Consider the following 22477-nt stretch of genomic DNA (forward strand, 5'->3'; position numbering starts at 1 on the left):
GAAAATCTGTGGAGGGAGCTGAAGGTTTGAGTTGCCAAATGTCAGCCTCGAAACCTTAATGACTTGGAGAAGATCTGCAAAGAGGAGTGGGACAAAATCCCTCCTGAGATGTGTGCAAACCTGGTGGCCAATTACAAGAAACGTCTGACCTCTGTGATTGCCAACAAGGGTTTTATCACCAAGTACTAAGTCATGTTTTGCAGAGGGGTCAAATACTCATTCCCCTCATTAAAATGCAAATCTACTTATAACATTTTTGACATGCGTTTTTCTGCATTTTTTTGTTGTTATTCTGTCTCTCACTGTTCAAAATAAACCTACCATTAAAATTATAGACTGATCATGTCTTTGTCAGTGGGCAAACGTACAAAATCAGCAGGGGATCAAATACTTTTTTCCCTCACTGTATATACAATAGCAGTCCACAGCACATATTGACAACCAAGACCACAAGACCCAAGAGAAGCTGTGGCCCCCTCTCAACCCGCCACCTCCTCCCATCAGAAATAAAACGCAAGCAGAGCCACTCGGGCGCTGGAGACAAATGCTCACAAGTTATTAACGTCGTTCTCCCCCGTTGCCTCCAGCTGAGCGTCCGTCATCATGAGGTTCCCGGGGAAGGCTGGGTTCTGTACAGTAAGAGGCCAGAGAACAGCGAGTAAACCAGCGCAACTGACCTCCAACTAGAGCAACTGACCTCCACAAAATTCACACGTAAGAAGGATGACTAGTATACTTAGCACAATGCTGTGTGTGTGTGTGTGCGTCTGCGCTATGAACCCAGCGACCAGACTTCGATTCCCGCTCAGGGCCACCAGTGGCGATTATCTGAATCGGTTCTGGGCCTCCCCCAGGTCGAGTCAGCCTCAAATATGTACCTGGTGCGATGTGTAAAAATGGCCACTGGGGATAAAGGTGACCGGGCGTGGTGCTGGCGACCTACCCCCTGCATGTGATGTTCCGGCCTTCATAGGTGACCGCTAACGACACTTGCCTCAACAGTATGTTGAGGTTATAGAAGATCTTTGTCTTTGGCTGCTCATGTTCACAATTAAACAGCCATAATTGGCAATAATTTTCAATTACATTTCGCAAAACTTAACACCAGCATGTTTCCACTTCATTGAGAATGTTTGTAATATGACGAGTTAAAAGAATAAGAAAGCACCATCTAACTGTGACTGAGAATATTTTTTTAGCAATTCGTTTGGAAATAATGTATTATTAATCACCGTCTGTAAACAGAGCATCGCCAATCGGCTTGTTTACAAGGCAGCCTTCCATTATTTATGGGAATTTGAGATTGCCGGTGGGTTACTAGTTTTTCTAAGCTCTCATTTTAAAATTTCAAATAAATCCGCCTTTGCAAATTAAATCAGTTGAGCCATATATTACACGGAAACATTGCTGTCATATTTCCATGTAACACACTGCATTTTTTATGAAAAAAATCTAATCCAAACATATTCAGGATGTAAATACACCAATATATGTTGAACTGCAATCTGTATTTCCAAAGCAAATAAGCACCATTCTATAAGACTTACAACCAGTCAAAAACAAAAACGTTCACGGCAACCAGATTTCTATACATATTTGGTTATAACTAGGTGTAACAATGCATGTTCCTCGATTATCAATTCTTAAGCATATGAAGGAATCAATATTGTTCCATTCATATGTTTTATGTCATCGCTTCAAATGACCATGCCAGACACTAATGGCTCATACATTCATCAGTGTTAAATATATAATAATTCCAGAATCGAGACAATTGATAGAATCAATCAGTGGAGGGACATTGCTAGATGTCACAAAATACTCCAATAAAATAGGTTAATTTCATATGACTTAGGAATAGGTTTTACCCTTTTAACTGGCACAAAAACTGACACCTTTATTCAAGGCATCATGTTTGCAATAACCACAACACAAGCAGTCAAAATGCAAACAAAAAAGACAACTCTGATAATAATATGCACTGTTTGTGTTGTGGTTATTGCAAACATGATGCCTTGAATAAAGGTGTCAGTTTTTGTGCCAGTTAAAAGGGTAAAACCTATTCCTATATCTTGTTTCTGGCAAAGGAGGTTTCATATGACTTATAACCTGTTTTCCAAACTTCCATTTCTAAACTACTTTGGCTGTGACAAAAACATATTACTTGCTGTGTTAACCGTATTTGGTTTGAAGGTATTGGAAATGTCTTAATACGAGCAAGTATTGGTCATTTGCTGCTCCTGTGGCATGCAATAGTTTCCTTTAAAAGTGACACAAGCTAAATATATTCTATCTATATAAAAATGTGAGACAGGCTGCAAGACTAATGTGCTAACACAACTCATTTCAAATACACACCTTTATATGGAAATCCATCTTGGTAATGAGCAGCTTCACGTACATGCTCACCATCCGGCCATATCCTTCATTCAAATGTCCCTGCAGCACATAAAAGTGCAATTCTCCAAGCATTGTTTTCAATACATTCCCATCATCGTGCAAAGTCTGCCGCTCAGTTGGTTCAGTCACTGTAAAAAGCAGTGGTGTGTACTTTAGCTGATAGATGTATTTCATTTATATCTAAATTAAAACAGCTATTAAGAAGTGTTTTTATTAGGGGAAAAAATGCTTGGAATATTCACACAAAAAATACCACCATGATGGATGCAGTCTGTTAAACTTAAGAAAAATTTGTAAGTTTTAATGAACTATTGGAATTCAAATTTTCATTTATTTTACCTATGAGCAAAATTAAATCAACACTCCATTGAATCATTAAACAAACTTTCAGTCGTTCTATTTCCGCCCACACACTGCAACATTTGTCATGAAGATACTCTACACTTTAAACCCAGGGAGGGATTTTATGATCACCCTGTATTGTGTTCAGTTATAAATGTACAGTAAACAAAGCATATCCAATTCAGCTAGAAGGTATTCCTCACCAGGGTCACATTGGTCTGTTCATGAGTAATAAGCTCAAGCTTGTGGAAGAAGGGCACTTTACAGCATGGCATGCTAAATTGTGAAATATGTTTTTAACTTAACATACTTGAAACACATGCTTCCCGTGCATGAGACATGTTTGATGAGCATGCACATAACAAACTACTCTTAATGGCTTTTCATTTGTTTCAAACAATACAATTGCAACAGTGTCACACTGCGGGTCACAATTGAAATGTATAGCATGTGCATAGTAAACAGATACACCGCACACATCTATAGCTTGAGTGTACACACATGCTTCCTTCCATGTGGGGGTAACAATGTTTTCCGGTCACAATCCTACACCCCCCAACCTCCCCAGCTCTGTATTTATACGTTTCCCATTAAACTCTGCAACTCCCACATGTAATTGCGCGGACTTGTAAAAACCGCCGCGCAGAGTGGGGTCTTAATGGCTTTCAGCTGCGCGACGTCAGCGCCCGCACAAGGGCCACGCGTCTCCATGACCGACGGGGGCCCTCGGCCACAGGCCCCGCGAGGGGGCAGTGACGCATGCACGCAGCCGGCTCGGTGGGGGGGGTGGGTGTGGCACGCGAGCTGGCACACAGTGAGTGCGCTGTTCCGCCCGGCCCGGATGATCACGTGAAAAAGGGCAAGTCACAGAGACGCCCCAGTGACTTCACACTCGTCTCACAACGGCCCTTGTTAGACAGCAACCACAGACATGTAAACGCAGACACTGCCAACCCCAATAATGATCGCTCAAGACTCTGAATAAACCCAACCCACTGGTGATGTTAACCTTTCCTATGCAACGATACTTACACAAACACCGTTGGTATTTGGGATATTTGCATGCATACAAATACATTTCCATTCGCATTCACATACGTGCACGTAAAAAAAAAATGTGCCTATCAACCCACCAGGGTTAAAGTAGAATTGGTATTTATCCCTGAACAACTGCTGGCTGCCTGTCAATTGTCTACTCAATATCTATAGCTTCACTTCCAAATCGAAGATTTGATTCTGCACATAGTATCTTGCATGAAATATCTTGAAAGCAGGTAAACACATTAAATTGAATGTCACCTGTCAGGGGCCACTCATATTACTACACCACTATGTAGTTAATTACAAATAAGGATATAATTACATGGTACAACTATAACCAAAGAACGCAGCTGTAGCAAATTGATAGTGCGTCAAATTCATAATTAATACTGTTCATAATTAATTACATATCAATTGCAGGAAACAAATCGCATAGAGCCGTGTTCATTTGATTCACTATCTGTAACATGCATATACACCGTTGAGACAGCTCATAACTTACCCACATTCTTCCCATGTCATTCAGCTCACTCTTGTAACGCAAGGAATCCTTCAAAACCTGCAAGACAATAATAGCTTTATATGCCAGCTCAACATAAGCCAAGTTATTGTGATGACTCAGACGCATATATTCTAATGCTATGAATTATATAATGTGCTGCAAGTGTGGCATCGCGGCATCCTGATAATGTCAAATGGATTTCTCACAAAACAGCAGCAGACGTGCAGCATTCGATTAACTGAGAGTTCCATTTCAGATTAATGTAAAATGTAATATGAAGAATCACTCATTCAACCAAATCCCTAGCATTATCTAGTGGCCAAGTATTTACACGTAACTTCATGCTACACTAAATATCTCGGTGAACATCCACAATATTGAATGAATACAATACATTCTTATTTCACGTCACTTCAGAAGCTATTTAAGGCATTTTTTTACGTTAGACTAATGCTTGGTTTTGTTGAACAATCCATAATTTGCCACTGCAATATGTTAGAAGTGGACTCCAGTGAACTAAACAAATTAATGCAAGACTACATTGCATAGATAATTCTCACAAGAAACAGCATAGAATACATTCCCACATGATGGCGATTGCAACAAGGCCCTCCCTATATACAATCAGTGCTTAAGTAGCAGGGCCAAATGTAGCAAGTATATGGTGCAGGCTCTGAACGCCTAGTCACATGCACAAAATGTTGTTAACCGTATGAATAAATGCATGTTATTTGTAATAGCAAAACATGTCGAACCTTCCTCCAGATCACTTGATTATTTAGAAGCTTTTTTCTAAAGGTAACACATATATGTCTCATAACAGTAAACCCCAGAGGGTGTTGACATTGCGAATGTTCTGTGATCTATAGTTTTACAAAACCTGTGTTAACATGCTGTACATACTCAGGATATTTATATATTTATGTTTCCGCTATTCCTCTGTAACCATACCCATATGCGGAACTGTGAAAACATGTGGCTACATTTCTTGCTGTGCCCCAGGATAGAAGACAGAGGAGAGAGATGACAACAGCGTGACCCAGTGTCTGTGATGCCATGTACTGTGGCTGTGGGGAGCGGTAGTATAGTGGATTTTGAACCCGGCGACCCGAATTCAATTCCCGCTCATGGCCAACACTAGTGACGATTATCTGGGCCGGTCCTGGTCCTCCCCTAGATCGACTCAGCCTTAAACAAGTACCTAATGCGATGTGTAAACATCGCCACTCAGGAGACAAAAGCGGCCAGGCGTGTTGCTGACCACACACCCCTCTCGTGTGCCTTACTGGCCTTCATCGGTGCTCACTAACAGCACTTTCCCAACAAGTCTGCTGAGGCTATATGGGAGATCTTTGTCTTTTGTGGCTGTGGGCAAAATCGATGCTCCATTACAGACTGCAGTCTGTCTAGAAATGTAACAATGCTTGTAATGTCAAATATTATAAGAATGGGCTGCAAGGTGACCAGGAGGTACAGCAGTAGATTTTTAATCCACTCTCTCATGTGCATGGTGGGTTTTCTACGGGTACTCCGGTTTCCTTCCTTACATTAAATGTAACATTTTACAGGAACGATATTAATAAAGCACACCATCTGGTCATGCACATTAATAATCCAATTAACTTCATTGCAGGAGTTGTATTTTGTATGCCATGCCAGTTGCCAAAATAATCACAACAGCAATATCACTGGCAAAATATGTAAAGGTGAATTGCAGGAAACAGCAAGGACTGGAGGCTTGAGAATCTCTGGTCAAGTTCTGACAAAAACAAGTTATAACCATAAATAGACGCCGTCGTTTATAGGGGTACAAGTTAAGTTACAATTATAGATATGGATTAGCAATACTTAAGGATACAGATTAGGATTAGAGCATGGTTAGGGTTATAGATGGGGGCGGTGGTGCAGTGGTAAGTCCACTGGTTAGCAGATTACATTAAGAACCCAGTGACCCGACGGATTCCCAGCCATGGCTAACATCAGTGCACAAGGCAATAGATTAACTTGCTCTTACCCCCTCTCCCCCTCCTTCACCAACCCAAACTGAGCGGTGTGAAGTATAGTCAAACATCCCCTGTTACTGACATTGTGTTGGGAGGCCTTTATCCAGCAGTGGCTTGGCACAGGGCTGTGAATTATTTTCATAATTAGTTTTTTAAGATTTAGAGATGCACACACGCCCTTGCTCATCCCACAAAATGAACGTGTGCCTTCCAACACACAAGGACATACAGTGAGGGAAAAAAGTATTTGTTCCCCTGCTGATTTTGTACGTTTGCCCACTGACAAAGAAATGATCAGTCTATAATTTTAATGGTAGGTTTATTTGAACAGTGAGAGACAGAATAACAACAACAAAATCCAGAAAAACGAATGTCAAAAATGTTATAAATTGATTTGCATTTTAATGAGGGAAATAAGAATTTGACCCCCTCTCAATCAGAAAGATTTCTGGCTCCCAGGTGTCTTTTATACAGGTAACGAGCTGAGATTAGGAGCACACTCTTAAAGGGAGTGACCCTAAACTCAGCTTGTTACCTGTATAAAAGACACCTGTCCACAGAAGCAATCACTCAATCAGATTCCAAACTCTCCACCATGGCCAAGACCAAAGAGCTCTCCAAGGATGTCAGGGACAAGATTGTAGACCTACACAAGGCTAGAATGGGCTACAAGACCATTGCCAAGCAGCTTGGTGAGAAGGTGACAACAATTGGTGCGATTATTCGCAAATGGAAGAAACACAAAAGAACTGTCAATCTCCCTCGGCCTGGGGCTCCATGCAAGATCTCAACTCGTGGAGTTACAATGATCATGAGAACGGTGAGAATAAGCCCAGAACTACACGGGAGGATCTTGTCAATGATCTCAAGGCAGCTGGGACCATAGTCACCAAATAAACAATTGGTAACACATTACGCCGTGAAGGACTGAAATCCTGCAGCGCCCGCAAGGTCCCCCTGCTCAAGAAAGCACATATACATGCCCGTATGAAGTTTGCCAATGAACATCTGAATGATTCAGAGGACACTGGGTGAAAGTGTTGTGGTCAGATGAGACCAAAATGGAGCTCTTTGGCATCAACTCAACTTGCTATGTTTGGAGGAGGAGGAATGCTGCCTATGACCCCAAGAACACCATCCCCACCGTCAAACATGGAGGTGGAAATATTATGCTTTGGGGGTGTTTTTCTGCTAAGGGGACAGGACAACTTCACCGCATGAAAGGGACGATGGACGAGGCCATGTACCGTCAAATCTTGGGTGAGAACCTCCTTCCCTCAGCCAGGGCATTGAAAATGGGTCGTGAATGGGTATTTCAGCATGACAATAACACACGGCCAAGGCAACAAAGGATTGGCTCAAGAAGAAGCACATTAAGGTCCTGGAGTGGCCTAGTCAGTCTCCAGACCTTAATCCCATAGAAAATCTGTGGAGGGAGCTGAAGGTTCGAGTTGCCAAACGTCAGCCTCAAAACCTTAATGACTTGGAGAAGATCTGCAAAGAGGAGTGGGACAAAATCCCTCCTGAGATGTGTGCAAACCTAGTGGCCAACTACAAGAAACGTCTGACCTCTGTGATTGCCAACAAGGGTTTTGCCACCAAGTACTAAGTCATGTTTTGCAGAGGGGTCAAATACTTATTTCCCTCATTAAAATGCAAATCGACTTATAACATTTTTGACATGCGCTTTTCTGGATTTTTTTGTTGTTATTCTGTCTCTCACTGTTCAAATAAACCTACCATTAAAATTATAGACTGATCATTTCTTTGTCAGTGGGCAAACGTACAAAATCAGCAGGGGATTTTTTTCCATCACTGTATGCGTATGGAAAGAGCGTTGTCACGGCCAGAAGCACAAGTGACCACAGTCAGACAGACGCTCGCACACCAACTCACGTTGTGGTGGCCATCTCGAAGCAGCTTGTGGAACACGTGACAGAACTTCCAGCTCAGCACGGCATTGCTGGACAGCGGCAGCCGATTGACTACGGACCAGAAGGTGTGGGCACCTTTCTCCTGGTACGTGCCCAGGATGCACAGTAAACGAGCAACAGCGTGCTAAGGACAACAGCAAAAATTTGTGAACTATTTTTTTTGTTCGGTGGCTGGTTGGCTCAAGGATCGCAGTGGTGAGCCACACTTCCGATCAGCACGGTTGGCTACATACGGTGCAAGAAAGGAGTTCAATCTACATACATAGGTAACCAATGATATCCTTGGTTTCGAATCTGGGTTTCAGTCACCCATGATTAAACCCAGTTCCCAAGAATAAACAAGGCCTTAACATGGTTAACAAAGACTACGCAAAAAAGCATCACGTTAACTCAGTTTTCTGTAACTAATTTGGCGCCATGTAAGCAGAGAATTTGAAAATAAATGTATTTTATTGCAATCTCTAAAGCAGGGTATGTGGGGGGAGTGCAGTGCCCACAATGTGATAAAGTGGTTACGAGAAAGGCTATCAAGTAGTTGTGATATCATCTTCTGCAGGCCATTCTCTAACACGGCTGATGCACCTCCTTGAGATTCCAGACAAATACATATCTGGAACTCTTTGCAAGGACTAACTTCATTATCTATGACATGATGCCGTTAGCGAAATTAGCGAATTTCCTGCAATTTTTTAATTCATTCTGAAGCGTACCATCCGGAAATGTGTATGGGTGTGTGGATGTTGAATATAAAGGATATTGCGAGCATGCTTTTCCTTGACAGGAACCTCCTGGCTGTTGATGGCCTTGTTTACGCTCACCGTCTGCAAACACACACACACAAACACAGGTGCACACTTATTTAGCAGGGCCGACATGACTGCTTGCATGCACATAACTAGATCCAAACATCGCTGTTGATAGAGAAAAATGTGACAACGGAGGATATTACCGAAAATGTTGTAAAAGTATTTTTTTGCGTACATACAGTAGACTTTAAGTTCTAAAACTATAGCACAATCCCAGTAAGCGTGCAGTGGGTGGAAAATAACAAAGCACGGCATCGGCAATTATTGCATAAATATACAGCACTCAAGAATGCTAAAAGCAGATACGGCATTGATCATGTTGACGTTAACAGAAAACACATGACACCAATGACGGTTGCTGTTTTTGTTCCTCTGAATCTGGACAATTTATTAGTTGCAGGACAAATATAATTGCAAGGACGAGGTTCATGATCTGTATTGGTCTTTACTGGTCTTCATGCTTTAACAAGGCCAGTTTCATCTTATGAATCTAGCTATAGATTTTGCGTGGGGTTTTCCAGTAGAATGTAACTCATGCAGTTCAGTGGCAAGATGCTAACTCCCTTGGCTGGTATGAAAAAGGTCGTGGGTTCGATCCCAACCCTGACACCTGTATATTTGGAGTTTGCATGTGCTCCCCATGGCTGTGAGGAATTTTGTCTGGGTCCCCCGGCTTTCCTCTCCACATTTAAAAACATGCGTTTAGAGAATTTGGCTGCTATACATTTCCAGATGATAAACCACTTCGTTGAGCTATCATTTTTGGCCAGGTCACTTCTTTAAAAGCTATGTAGCTCAGTGGCCCTTACCTGGGGAAATAAATATATATAGTTTAGTTTCATAGTATAGCAAATAGAGGAAACAATTCATTTATAGAAAGCTTGCTTGGATGAGATGTGATGGTCATAGTTTCAATAAAGTTGGCTCCACCAGAAAGTCCTAATTGAAAACCAGGTAAGCTTCCATAGAGCAACAGATTTGACGGGGGGGGGAAACAATCCACTAGTAAACGGGAGGTAGGATGGAAACAACCACAACCAGTTAAGGCATTACCTGTTTAATAACATCCTTCCAATGATTGTTCAATTTGTATCCATCTTCTCGGTTGAAGTTATGTCTATGTTTATATATCTGGATGGCTTCCAACCTGTCCCACACTGAGCTTCCCACTTCTAGCCCCGCCCACTTCCCCCCAGCCTCACGTCCTCTTCCCCGAGTGCTCACACAGCCCCCCCTTCCCCTACCCCCTCTCTCTCCCCCCTTGCCTCCCCCTTTCTCACCTATATAACCTCTTGCCACGGCAGCTCTCTCGCCTACTTCAGCATTTTCTTGCTGTGGTTGTTCCACCTGATGAAGATTGCTTGTGTTGCGATCGAAACGTCATGATTTGTTTTATTTTATTTCTACCTACGTGACTTTACCGAATGAACCAAAGAGTATGAGTAGAGATTTAATGACAAGGACAAATTAGTGTCTTTCAGGACACAATGTGAGATCAGTGCTAAATGGAATCACCTTCATATAGATGCTATATAATCTATCCTTAAATGCACTTGCCCTAAGAAAATTACAGTTAGTCGCTGTTTTATCAATACCACCCATTTCCTCCCCAACTCCCACGAGAATATCAAGAGTCGTGACAAATGACAGAAGCAGATGAAACAACTGGGCTGTCATTGACCATAAAGGTTAAACAAGGTGGCTAAATATGCAACTCTCTTCAGCTGTAAGCCAGACGGAAAGGGGTTGAAAGGGTATGTGCGGGCCTACACAGCAGCCTGAAACCTGCAACCCGATGCTGTAACTAAAGACGAACATTCGCGCAAGTCGCTCTAATGACACGATCTGCAGAAAGGTCTACCCCACAAACAAAATAACCCAAATACAGTACGCAAAATATCATCAGATCTCGTACGCCAAGCATGGTCGAACACAAGTAGCGCTCGAATGAGTGACCACCAGGGCTTTCCAGGTATTCCGGACACAGGCTCCGTGGTGTGCTCAGGGGATGGCAGTCCTGAGGTGTCACCTCCTCACTAGTGTGGGTTTTAGATTTAAAGCTTTCGTGACTGCTAGGATCCATACTCTTTGGTTCTATTGGGTAAAGTCACGTAGGTGAAAATAAAATAACAAAAAATCACGACGTTTCGGTCACAACACAAGCGGCCTTCATCAGGTGAAGGGACGAGACTGTCTGGAGGACAGTGTGGGTTTTCTCTAGGTACTCCAATTTCCTCCCGAACGCCAAACATTCATGAACGGAGTTTGCTAATCACTCCCAAAAGGAGGACCTTTCTGGATTAATATACTTTGAAGGTGTAACAATTAACCACCCACCCCCTCACCCATCCAAAATAAGTGCTTTGATCAATTGTTGCGATTCCAGGTTGAGAATTTAAAAAATGTTTGTCTTGACACTGTGGTAAATGTAGCGGCCACTGGTGGCTGCGGAGGGTCACGTGAACCCATTACATACAACATACAAGTAGCCTCGATTCGATGTATGTAATGTTGCCTTAAGAATTTATATTAATCGATTAATCAATGCACCTCTAATATACACAATGTGAGGTTAAAAAACATATACCAAAAATATATATATAATGCTATATATGGTGAAGTGGTTCATCACAAGGACCCTCAGGAGACTTGAAATTCAATTTAAAAAATTATACAGTACAGTACATTTCATTCCCTTACAGCGGGAACTATATCACGTTTTCTTCAACAAAAAGGGATAAAACTGAAAATTGGAATTTCATCATATGAAATAAAGTATCCGCAGGCTACTGTTGAATTTAGAATAGTATATCACAATCAATAAATCCCTCTCAGTTATATTTTTATGAGAGCAATGCAAGACAGTGGAGGCAACGCAACACATTGAAAAGTGGTGGTTCACTTTCACTTTTAAACGAATACCTTTTTTTTCCCCCTGAAACCATCATGTCATATGCATGAATAATAAATGCAATACATTCTGAACCCACCCACGCCATATGTGCCATGGGGGTTTTAGACCAAACTTCACGATGCTGGTCAGTGCGGGTTGGTGCAGGCAGACGGGTTTCTCACATCACTGACCACTGCTGTTAGCCGTGGCTGGGAACTAAACTCAAGTGGCTGGGTTTATAGCAGAGTGGCGAACCAGTGTTGTACTCGATTCCCATGTCATACATACGAGTAGAAAACAGTACCGTATTACTGGAAAGTATGCTATAGATCATACACGTATTGTATACGCAAGAGGAAGCATGTAACAATCCATCAATTATTTCACTAAGATCGATTATTATGCTCACGATACATGCATTGAATTGTAAACGAGAACCGAATTAGTTTGTTTTAATCAAAAAAATGCAAACTAGACAGTAAAAACCAAAAAATGTTTTGAATTGAATTGTGACAATCGCGGTAATGGTACATGCCTACATCACTGTATATGTATTTATACAGCATGTTTATTGAGCATACGGTAATGTTTTATGCCGACGGAACGTAAAACCCAACAGTCCTGTGCACATAAAAAAATTAAAATAATCAATACTACTATTTGCATTGACATTTAAAGGTCAACAGAGCCAGTGCTACGGCAAATTAGCCGAACGTAACGGACAGCAATGTTGATGAGAAGGACAACTGTGCACACTCGAGTCCTATAAACAACAACTCTAACATCCTGAGTGTGTAGGCTACGAGTACTGTGGACTGGCTCAGAGCCCTCTGCTCGTAAACAGTTGCTTATCCTTATTAGGTGTAGTTTTATTTTTAATTCTAAAACAACAATTTGTCAATACAGTGTGCAAAAAAAAACGACTTTGTTTTAAGGCCAGCAGCCTGAACGTCCTTTGGACTTGACCGATCGTCCGTCCCTCCCTCCCTCCAGCCAGCAAAACTTGTTTTCCCTGATAATAGATGATGTCGTTCATCAACGGACCCCCCCCCCCACTCCCCAACGCCCTCCACACCAACCTCACCCTATATCCCCCAGTCGATCCCCCCCCCCTCTCACCTGCGCCCCCCTTCGCTCACAACCCTCCCCGATTGCCCCCCAACCGCTGACCAATGCCCCCCATACCCACGCTTCCCCTCGGTGCCCCCCCTAACCTCCACCGCGTGCCCCCACCCGCATGGCCTCCAGCCAGTAAGTGCGCGCTGGGTGACGAGTGGCCCAGCCAGACAGCAAAAACTTTTTATAATACATTACAACAGCCAGCTATCTCACAGGAAGCTTTAGCATTGATTAACATACATACAAAAAACGACAATTTTTTTACGCAGTAGTTTCTCAACCTTGTTTGGCGACTGTACTCATTGTTTAGTTTTGTTTCAACCAAGTAACCCCCTTGCCTGACCCAACATGGGACTGATAAATAAATGTATGAAAAATGAACAATGTTAACCGATAGTCCATTTTGTGAGGTATCCTAACTAGCTAGCAACTGCAACCGATTAAAAAAGTTTCAAAAGACGCTCTGCATGCTTGACATCATTTGTTCGCGCTCGCTGGTAAATCTTAGAAACCACATTGGTTACGATCAATGAGTGTAGCAAGGTCTTTTATATCGTTCTAGGTTACATATGGATAAACATCTTATCGTAGTTATATCCTATTGGCAGTTTCATACATGACTATTCAGCAAATACTCTCGTGTATGATATAATTTCACACATTTATAAATTCCCTCGTGTACCCCCTAGGATATTGCCACATACCCCCCCCCCCACCCCCAGGGGTCCACATACCCCAGGCTGAGAACCACTGTGTTAACAAGTATAAAGGGAATACTACGTGTACAGTGGGGGAAAAAAGTATTTGATCCCCTGCTGATTTTGTACGTTTGCCTACTGACAAAGAAATGATCAGTCTATAATTTTAATGGTAGGTTTATTTGAACATTGAGAGACAGAATAACAACAACAAAATCCAGAAAAACGCATGTCAAAAATGTTATAAATTTATTTGCATTTTAATGAGGGAAATAAGTATTTGACCCCCTCTCAATCAGAAAGACTTCTGGCTCCCAGGTGTCTTTTATACAGGTAACGAGCTGAGATTAGGAGCACACTCTTAAAGCAAGTGCTCCTAATCTCAGCTTGTTACCTGTATAAAAGACACCTGTCCACAGAAGCAATCAATCAGATTCCAAACTCTCCACCATGGCCAAGACCAAAGAGCTCTCCAAGGATGTCAGGGACAAGATTGTAGACCTACGCAAGGCTGGAATTGGCTACAAGACCATTGCTAAGCAGCTTGGTGAGAAGGTGACAACAGTTGGTGCGATTATTCGCAAATGGAAGAAACACAAAGGAACTGTCAATCTCCCTCGGCCTGGGGCTCAATGCAAGATATCACCTCGTGGAGTTGCAATGATCATGAGAACGGTGAGGAATCAGCCCAAAACTACACAGGAGGATTTTGTCAATGATCTCAAGGCAGCTGGGAGCATAGTCACCAAGAAAACAATTGGTAATACTACGCTGTGAAGGACTGAAATCCTGCAGCGCCCGCAAGGTCCCCCTGCTCAAGAAAGCACATATACATGCCCATCTGAAGTTTGCCAATGAACATCTGAATGATTCAGAGGACAACTGGGTGAAAGTGTTGTGGTCAGATGAGACCAAAATGGAGCTCTTTGGCATCAACTCAACTCGCCGTCTTTGGAGGAGGAATGCTGCCTATGACCCCAAGAACACCATCCCTACCGTCAAACATGGAGGTGGAAACATTATGCTTTGGGGGGTGTTTTTCTGCTAAGGGGACAGGACAACTTCACCGCATCAAAGGGACGATGGACGGGGCCATGTACCGTCAAATCTTGGGTGAGAACCTCCTTCCCTCAGCCAGGGCATTGAAAATGGGTCGTGGATGGCTATTCCAGCATGACAATGACCCAAAACACACGACCAAGGCAACAAAGGAGTGGCTCAAGAAGAAGCACATTAAGGTCCTGGAGTGGCCTAGCCAGTCTCCAGACCTTAATCCCATAGAAAATCTGTGGAGGGAGCTCAAGGTTCGAGTTGCCAAACGTCAGCCTCAAAACATTAATGACTTGGAGAAGATCTGCAAAGAGTGGGACAAAATCCCTCCTGAGCTGTGTGCAAACCTGGTGGCCAACTACAAGAAACGTCTGACCTCTGTGATTTCCAACAAGGGTTTTGCCACCAAGTACTAAGTCATGTTTTGCAGAGGGGTCAAATACTTATTTCCCTCATTAAAATGCAAATCAATTTATAAAACATTTTACATTCGTTTTTCTGGATTTTGTTGTTGTTATTCTGTCTCTCACTGTTCAAATAAACCTACCATTAAAATTATAGACTGATCATTGCTTTGTCAGTGGGCAAATGTACAAAATCAGCAAGGGATCAAATTTTTTTTTCCCTCACTGTATATGTACGATCACTAATGTTTCCTAGTGCGATGAAAACGAGTGCCAACCTCAGATAGCGCGCAAAGATAACACAATTAGAACCCCATGTCTTATACAAGGGTAGAGACAGACCCACCATTGTCAGACCGAACTAAAGAGTGGTATGGGTTTTTTTACAATAGAATACAATTTAGATTTACATAGCAACTAGATTCGCCCACAACTCAAGAGGCTGTACATAAACAATTGGCATATTTATTTTGTAGAGCGGACGTCGGACGTAAGCAGAGGAAAAAAGTAAGGTCCTGAGCCTGCAATTGAACAGGGGCATCACTGTTTGAGTCCAGCACTTGTTTACAGAATGCTCACCGTGTTTTTGTAGCCACATTTGAATCGGTTCGCTGACAGTTCTATGCGCAAAAGATGACTGATTAATAATCAATAAATGTACGTGCTTTCGGACGCAACTCATAGATTTAAAAAGCGGGAGCAGCAAGAATGATGTTACATATTTATTGTACTGAAGTACCAGTTACCGTATACCGTATTGTAGTTCACATCAACTGTACACAGGGAATGCCTCAATGAAGCTCATTCTCTATAAAGGTCTGCCGCACATTTCAGGGGGAAATTCGACAAAAGGTGACACCAATACGACTACGACAATGCCATCACCACACAAGTGGAATATTTTACGGACAATAAAGAAGCACCTCAACACAAAGCCATCAAGAACATCACCGATATCATTGGTGGTAACCAAAACATGAGCACCATTTTGGTCCCTAAAAAAAGTGTGCTAATGACAGAATAAATCAACTTACCCAAGCAATCTCAAACAATGGAGCAAACCATCATATTTAAATACTTCGATCCAGAATTTGTATTCTTGTTTACCCAGGAAGGCTTCATCACTCGTTTTCAGGAGGATCCTGCCAAGCCTTCTCATTCGGGAGCGATGATTGCTACGTCACTTCTAAATGAGTAATATTGCAGGTAATTTTTCAAATTTGGTCAATTTGGACCATCACACTGGGACACAATGCCCTACTCTTGCAAACGATGTCACGGGATTTTAAATGTCCACTGAGACAGCTGTGATTCAAAACGTATTCTGCACATTACAGGGTAATTTCTTGTCACTTGCGCGGCTTTCATCACATGTCTGAAAGGTTTTTGCTCCTCCGTTCCAAGAGTAAGCCATTCCAAGTACATATCATGTTCTTAATTAGGCCAGGAAATGTTTAGATTGTAATATTATTAGAAATAGCTTTGTCTGCAATGACTGTATTCTTTATTGTGCATTTATTGCAGCATTCCATCTCACAAATTCGATTTGCTATGCACGTCTGCCTTACACAGTATATTACAAATGCAGTGAACGCACAATGGATGCAATTGCAGAAATTTTGGTAGATGCACCTGCAACCTCGCTTCTGTACGTAAATAGTGCGGGTACATTCGGAATTATTCCTCATTATATTTTTCTTAAGACTAAAAATATAATGGGTGCAGCACAGCAACACCACATTGATGAGACCCCAAAGTCTAAAAACCCATTTGTACCTCGCTTGCTTTGAATAAAATATATTTAGCTATGGGCTTGCATAAAATTATCCATAAATATTTTTTTAAAGTCAGCATTACTTGATGGAACATGCACGCTCATATCACCTATCAAGTGCATTCGCCATACCAATCTAAAGGCCAGAGCCTATCAGCAAGTGACATTGTCCACCGCATGCCCTATGAATGAGCGATGCGCTGACCGTGCACCAGTAGCCCTGTGTTGGCCCGACCTCTCCACACAGCCAGGGAGCTGGCGAGACACATAAATCATTCGTTAATGCTCTCCGATTATAGCACTGATCCTCCCTCCAACCCGCTGCTCCCAACTCCACACCCAGCAAGGCTTTAAATATACCATTTCTCACGAGGCCCACTCCGGAATATCATCCCCCCCCCAACAGAGTCCAAGCAGCGCGACGAGGGAGCACAGAGGCATAAGGTCACGCTGGCAACGTCGCTCTGCAAATCGAACAAATCCCGCCGAAGCCCAGTCTTCGAGATGCCTCCCGAATGTGAACAATGCATTTAATGAGCACAGTAAGATGGACAACTGGCAACCTGCGTCCTAAACTCTCTGCCAATTAATGCAGGCATCTAGCTGGTTGTTAGCACGTGACCGTACTCTATTGCACACACACACTAATCTCATCCCCCAAACACCCACCCCAATCCCAAGAATGACAGTTGAAATACTATGGACATAACTTACGTCAAATTAATTGTCAGGTCACTATTTTATTTCTCTTTCTGCTGAGGTGCATGGAACGTAATATTAAGGAGATGCAGTATAAGCCCCTTTTATTCCAATGAGTCGCTTTCTACTATATTCCAGTTTTTAATCATGTCAATTTACTGTGTCTTATAATCCGATTTACTTTAGCCATTAAAGTAATACGTTTTATTTTTCTGTATGTTGCACAATAGTGGTGTAAAAAAGTGTACCAATTGAATCTCCCACTCAAAGCTTGAGTGATCTTCCAACAGCACACAACAGAAGCAATTTGAAACAGACCCAAGACGTTGGCAATGACCTCAGACTCTCCGTCACCTTCATGTATGTGCAGTGAGCGACTTCCGACACACGTCTAGGAGAAGGCTTCTTATTTATTAAGAGCACACAGGGCGATACATTTCATAACGCGGGTACACCTAGGCTGTCTAAACACGCAGCCCGTCTCTGTCCCATGCCACGCTAGCTGGTCGACGAGCGTAGCGGCGGCGACGGAGCTGGTCTTGGCAGAAGAACAGCCACGTGGTCGAAGAGGAAGAGATGGCGACGGCAACGACGCAACCAGGACCCAGACCCCACACTAACAGCCCCGAAGCTCGGGTTCGGTGCTCCTTATATCTGCCTGGCGTGGCCAAGCTCCACCTCTGGCCACGCCCCCTTTCTAGAACCTACTAGACCCTTCGGGATGGTTCCTAGAGCCTCTCAACTGACACCGCCCTTAACCTTTACCCCAGATACGCCCCTTCATAATAAGGCATTGTGCAATGCAGTTATAACTGTAATTACCCTTACAGGCCGGCAGGTGTCACCCTGTCATTACATATGTATTGCCAATACCATGGTGGACATGTACACTTTTATTGGGTTTAAAACTCATATGTAACATTCTACAAAGTGCATACGCATGTGTTCTGTAGGTTTATCGACCTACCTCAAACAATCTAAGTGTACATTTTGATTTAAAGCTTTCGTGACTACAGAGATTCATAGTCTTGGTTCTTTCGGTAAAGTCACGTAGAAGAGAAACAATTAAATAATAAAAGTATTAAAAATATTATTTTGTTTCCCTTCTACGTGACTTTACCGAAAGAACCAAGAATATGAATCTAAGTGTACTTCGTTAATAATTGATAGTAGCTTTATGGACATCCTGTAAAGGAATAAAAAAAACACTAATTCTTACACAAGTGATTCAATTGGATGAATCGTAAGCTTAAGAACTGATATTAATGGATACAAGTGATGCATTATTAAACATCTATTTCACAGCACCACAAAATGTTACCGTAATACAGGGTTCCCTAAACTCCAGTCCGCGTTTCCCAATGTACTCGCTAATTCAATCCAAATGAACTCGTTCCACACTGCACACGTCCGATGATTGTTAAACACATCCCACGTGAGGCGCTAAGCAATTAACGATGTCAGCGTTAAAATAGCTGATTCACATCAATACCCAGATCTCAATGTGTGAACGTGTATACCGTGTTCCAGGTGGCGCAGAGTGCGTTAATTGCTTCGCTGATCACGTGGGACCTGTTTAACAATCATCGGGTGCGTGCATTGTGGAAATGAGTTAAATTGTATTTGAATGGGAAGTGTAATTTGGAAAGACGGAGCATGGTGGTAGGTTGCAAGGACTGGCGTTTTTTTTTAAATCCTGCAGTAACCTCATTTTGTTGACTTTCAACAATCAAGGAAAACACATTCAGAGAGAATTAAACAACATTTTTAGTATTTTTTACAACTATTCAGATACATTTTAACTTTTGCAAGGGAGACCTGGATTTATGCAGCGAGTTTAAAAAGGAGAAGCCTCCTGCATACAAATAAATCCATCATTATATATTATTATTACTCTTTGGTTCTTTCGGTAAAGTCACGTAGAAAATAAAATCAAATACACTTGGTGTGTCTTTGTGTGTCTCTCTCTGCATGTTGTCTGCCTGTGTTGTTTCCGTGTCTGTGTTTTATCATTCATTCTTACCTGATGATGGTTGCTTGTGTTGCAAACGAAACGTCGTATTCTATTATTTGATTTGATTTTTTTACGTGACTTTACCGAATGAACCAAAGAGTAATTCCTGCAGTCACGAAAGCTTCGAATCTAGTTTATTAGTATCATTATTTACCCAGGCAGGCCACTCAATTATGCCTTCAGCTATATTTTGTACCACCAATTGTATTTAGTCAACAAAAAATGTATTAAAGTGCTAACATAAAATGCTAAACATTTGGAATTTTAAACTTTGCTTCAATATACACTTCTGTCTATTAATAGACAGCTGCTCGAGTCTGCAACATCACAATGGCCACATAACAGGGCCAAAAGAACACATTCTCTATATGCACTGGCATGAGTAATGCATCCTTAATTGGGTATAAAAAAAAATTATATGAATGAGCACATTTATAAAGACTGAATCAGGCTATTCCCGATGCGCATTCAAATGAATAACAGAGCTGGCTGAGTGGCCCATGGACCTAATGCATTGTCACAGTACACAACCAGCACCCCTGTGAAATTGGGGTTCAAGCCGCATGGGGAACAAGCAAAGTGGTGTGTCTGAATCTCTACAAAGCTGTTTTTTTGGCATGGGAGGAAGCTCCAAGGGTTGAACCTATCCACTGATAACAGGCCAGAATAAACATTCTTCTCATCTCTAGCTCTAATCAACATAATGGAATGTAACTTGCGTGACGTCAGGAAAAGTTATAAAATTGGCAGTTAATAAATAATATGACCCTCACCATAGCTAACCTATAGGTTCATTTTGTACAAGTATCTTGAGATAACGTCACATTCAGAATTCTCTATAAATCATAACTGGATTGCACTTTAAGGGGGAGTGATGGAGCGGTTGTTATTACACTTCACTATGAACCCAGCATCCTGAGTCCAATTCCTAGGAACGGCTAATATCAGTGGCGAGCAATATCTTATCCCGGGCCTGGGCACCTAGCCCCCCCCCCCCCGCAACTCACCCACAACTTCACCAACCTACACTGAATAACTTTGTTAAGTATGGTCAAGAACCACTGATGAACAACACGGCATGGCGAGGCCTTCATCCAGGAGTGGGCAGAGACATAGATGTAAAAATTAATGTCCGCACATTTCAATCAGTTTCAGTGGGAATCTACAAGCATGCTAGCGTCGCCATTACAACTCCATTTACGCAGAAGGATAATTGAAAAATCAATTGAATATACAGCCAACACATCGCATTGTAATATAATTTCAAACCTGAATGCCAGGTGCAGGCAATGAATGTGTTTGAAGGGTAGCTGTATAACGCTGTGATCAACTACCACCAATTACCACAAGGCATGGAATGTCACAAACCCATAGACCACTCGGCTGCAAATGGAAAGCACAGAAACACAAAGAAACTATTACATGCATTTGTCATGACAGTTTGGTGGGTTTAGAGCACCAATGAATATGCCTCTATTTCCGTGATTCATATTCAGCAAAGATAAAAAAAAGAATAAAGAAATCACAAAGTAGTATTGTATGTGCAGAAAAGCCTTTTGAATTATCAATGCTATAATGACCACAAATTGAAAAACCACGTTAAATAATGGTGTTTAAGTCTCGAGAATTAATGTGCTGAAATACCCTAATGAGCAAAACAAACGTGTCCATAACAAAACAACTGTTTAAGAAAGTACTGATCTTTAAAAAACGCTAAGTTGAATGTGTTTGTGCGAGTTAAAAATAAAATCACCGAAGAGGAACAGAATGATCCAGACAAAGATGGGTAGACTTGATTAGAGGAATTTGCCTCGAGAACGCCCTTGCTTTCACCATTGATGTCACAGCAAATGTGCGGAGAACAGCTGTATATGGTCAGCAATGACGACAATCTGCCAGAAATCTACCCTTAGTACAAAATAGCTATGTATGAGAGACTTGGCTTTGCAGTACTGTACAGTTTGAAACAAAAATACTCTGAGCGGAGGCAGTGTTGTTTTTGCTGATGGATTTAGCAGGTGTGGATATACATTGGTAAAAGGTTCAGGTGGAGCCCTGCAATTGCTGCTCACATCACTGCTGGCGGAAGTGCCTCAACTTGAGTGAGCTCTAGAGAACCGCTGAGGATATTTTGGCCCAATTTATTTAAGACTAAACTAAAAACTATTTTTTTTTATTTTACCAGGTAAGGCCTACTGAACGACTTGACCACAAACGATAGCTCAACTAAGTGGATTATCACGTGGAAATTTATAGCAGCCAAATACTCTAAATACATGATTCTAAATGTGGAGAGAAAAGCCCGAGAAAAATCCACACAACCACGGGGAAAACATGCAAACTCCAAATATACACACGACCTGTTGATTGGCGAGATGTCAACTTCCTTGCCTAGTATGCAGGAGATCGTGGGTTCGATCTCAGCTCTGATGCCTGTATATTTGGAGTTTACGTGTTCTCCCCGTGGTCGTGTGGATTTTCTCCAGGTCCTCTGGATTTTCTGTCCCCATCTAGAAACATGCGTTGAGTATTTGGCTACTATAAATTAAGAGGCAGACCGAAAATCGGTTTTGGTTTCGGCACCAAAAGTTGGCAAATGGCCTCTTTCGACGTAGTTTCTGTTTTGGCCGAAGCCAAAAAGTTAACTTTTGGTTGACTTTCGGTTTCGGCCGAAAGTCAATTTTTAACTTTCGGTCTGGTTTCGTTTTCGGCCGAAACCAGAAATTCAGTTTCGGTCGGCCTCTACTATCAATTTCCACACGATAAGCTACTTCGTTGAGCTATCATTTGTGGTCAGG

General features: G+C 42.1%; 1 protein-coding gene across 3 annotated transcripts in view; it reads right to left on the reverse strand.

Moving 5' to 3' along the window:
* Nucleotides 1-22477, reverse strand: part of LOC116939058 (huntingtin-interacting protein 1-like) — a 121432-nt gene that overhangs the window by 68471 nt on the left and 30484 nt on the right. For all 3 annotated transcript variants that reach the window (XM_032946947.2, XM_032946948.2, XM_032946949.2), the window contains exons 2-6: nt 8980-9043; nt 8185-8327; nt 4286-4342; nt 2359-2439; nt 553-629 (exon numbers count right to left, since the gene is read on the reverse strand). In XM_032946947.2, the coding sequence (XP_032802838.1) occupies nt 553-629; nt 2359-2439; nt 4286-4342; nt 8185-8327; nt 8980-9043 (422 nt within the window). The remainder of the gene's footprint in view (nt 1-552; nt 630-2358; nt 2440-4285; nt 4343-8184; nt 8328-8979; nt 9044-22477) is intronic.

This window comes from Petromyzon marinus, chromosome 5 (genome assembly GCF_048934315.1).
Source record: "Petromyzon marinus isolate PM22_M1 ecotype Great Lakes invasive population chromosome 5, UKy_Petmar_22M1.pri1.0, whole genome shotgun sequence".
Taxonomy (NCBI): domain Eukaryota; kingdom Metazoa; phylum Chordata; class Hyperoartia; order Petromyzontiformes; family Petromyzontidae; genus Petromyzon; species Petromyzon marinus.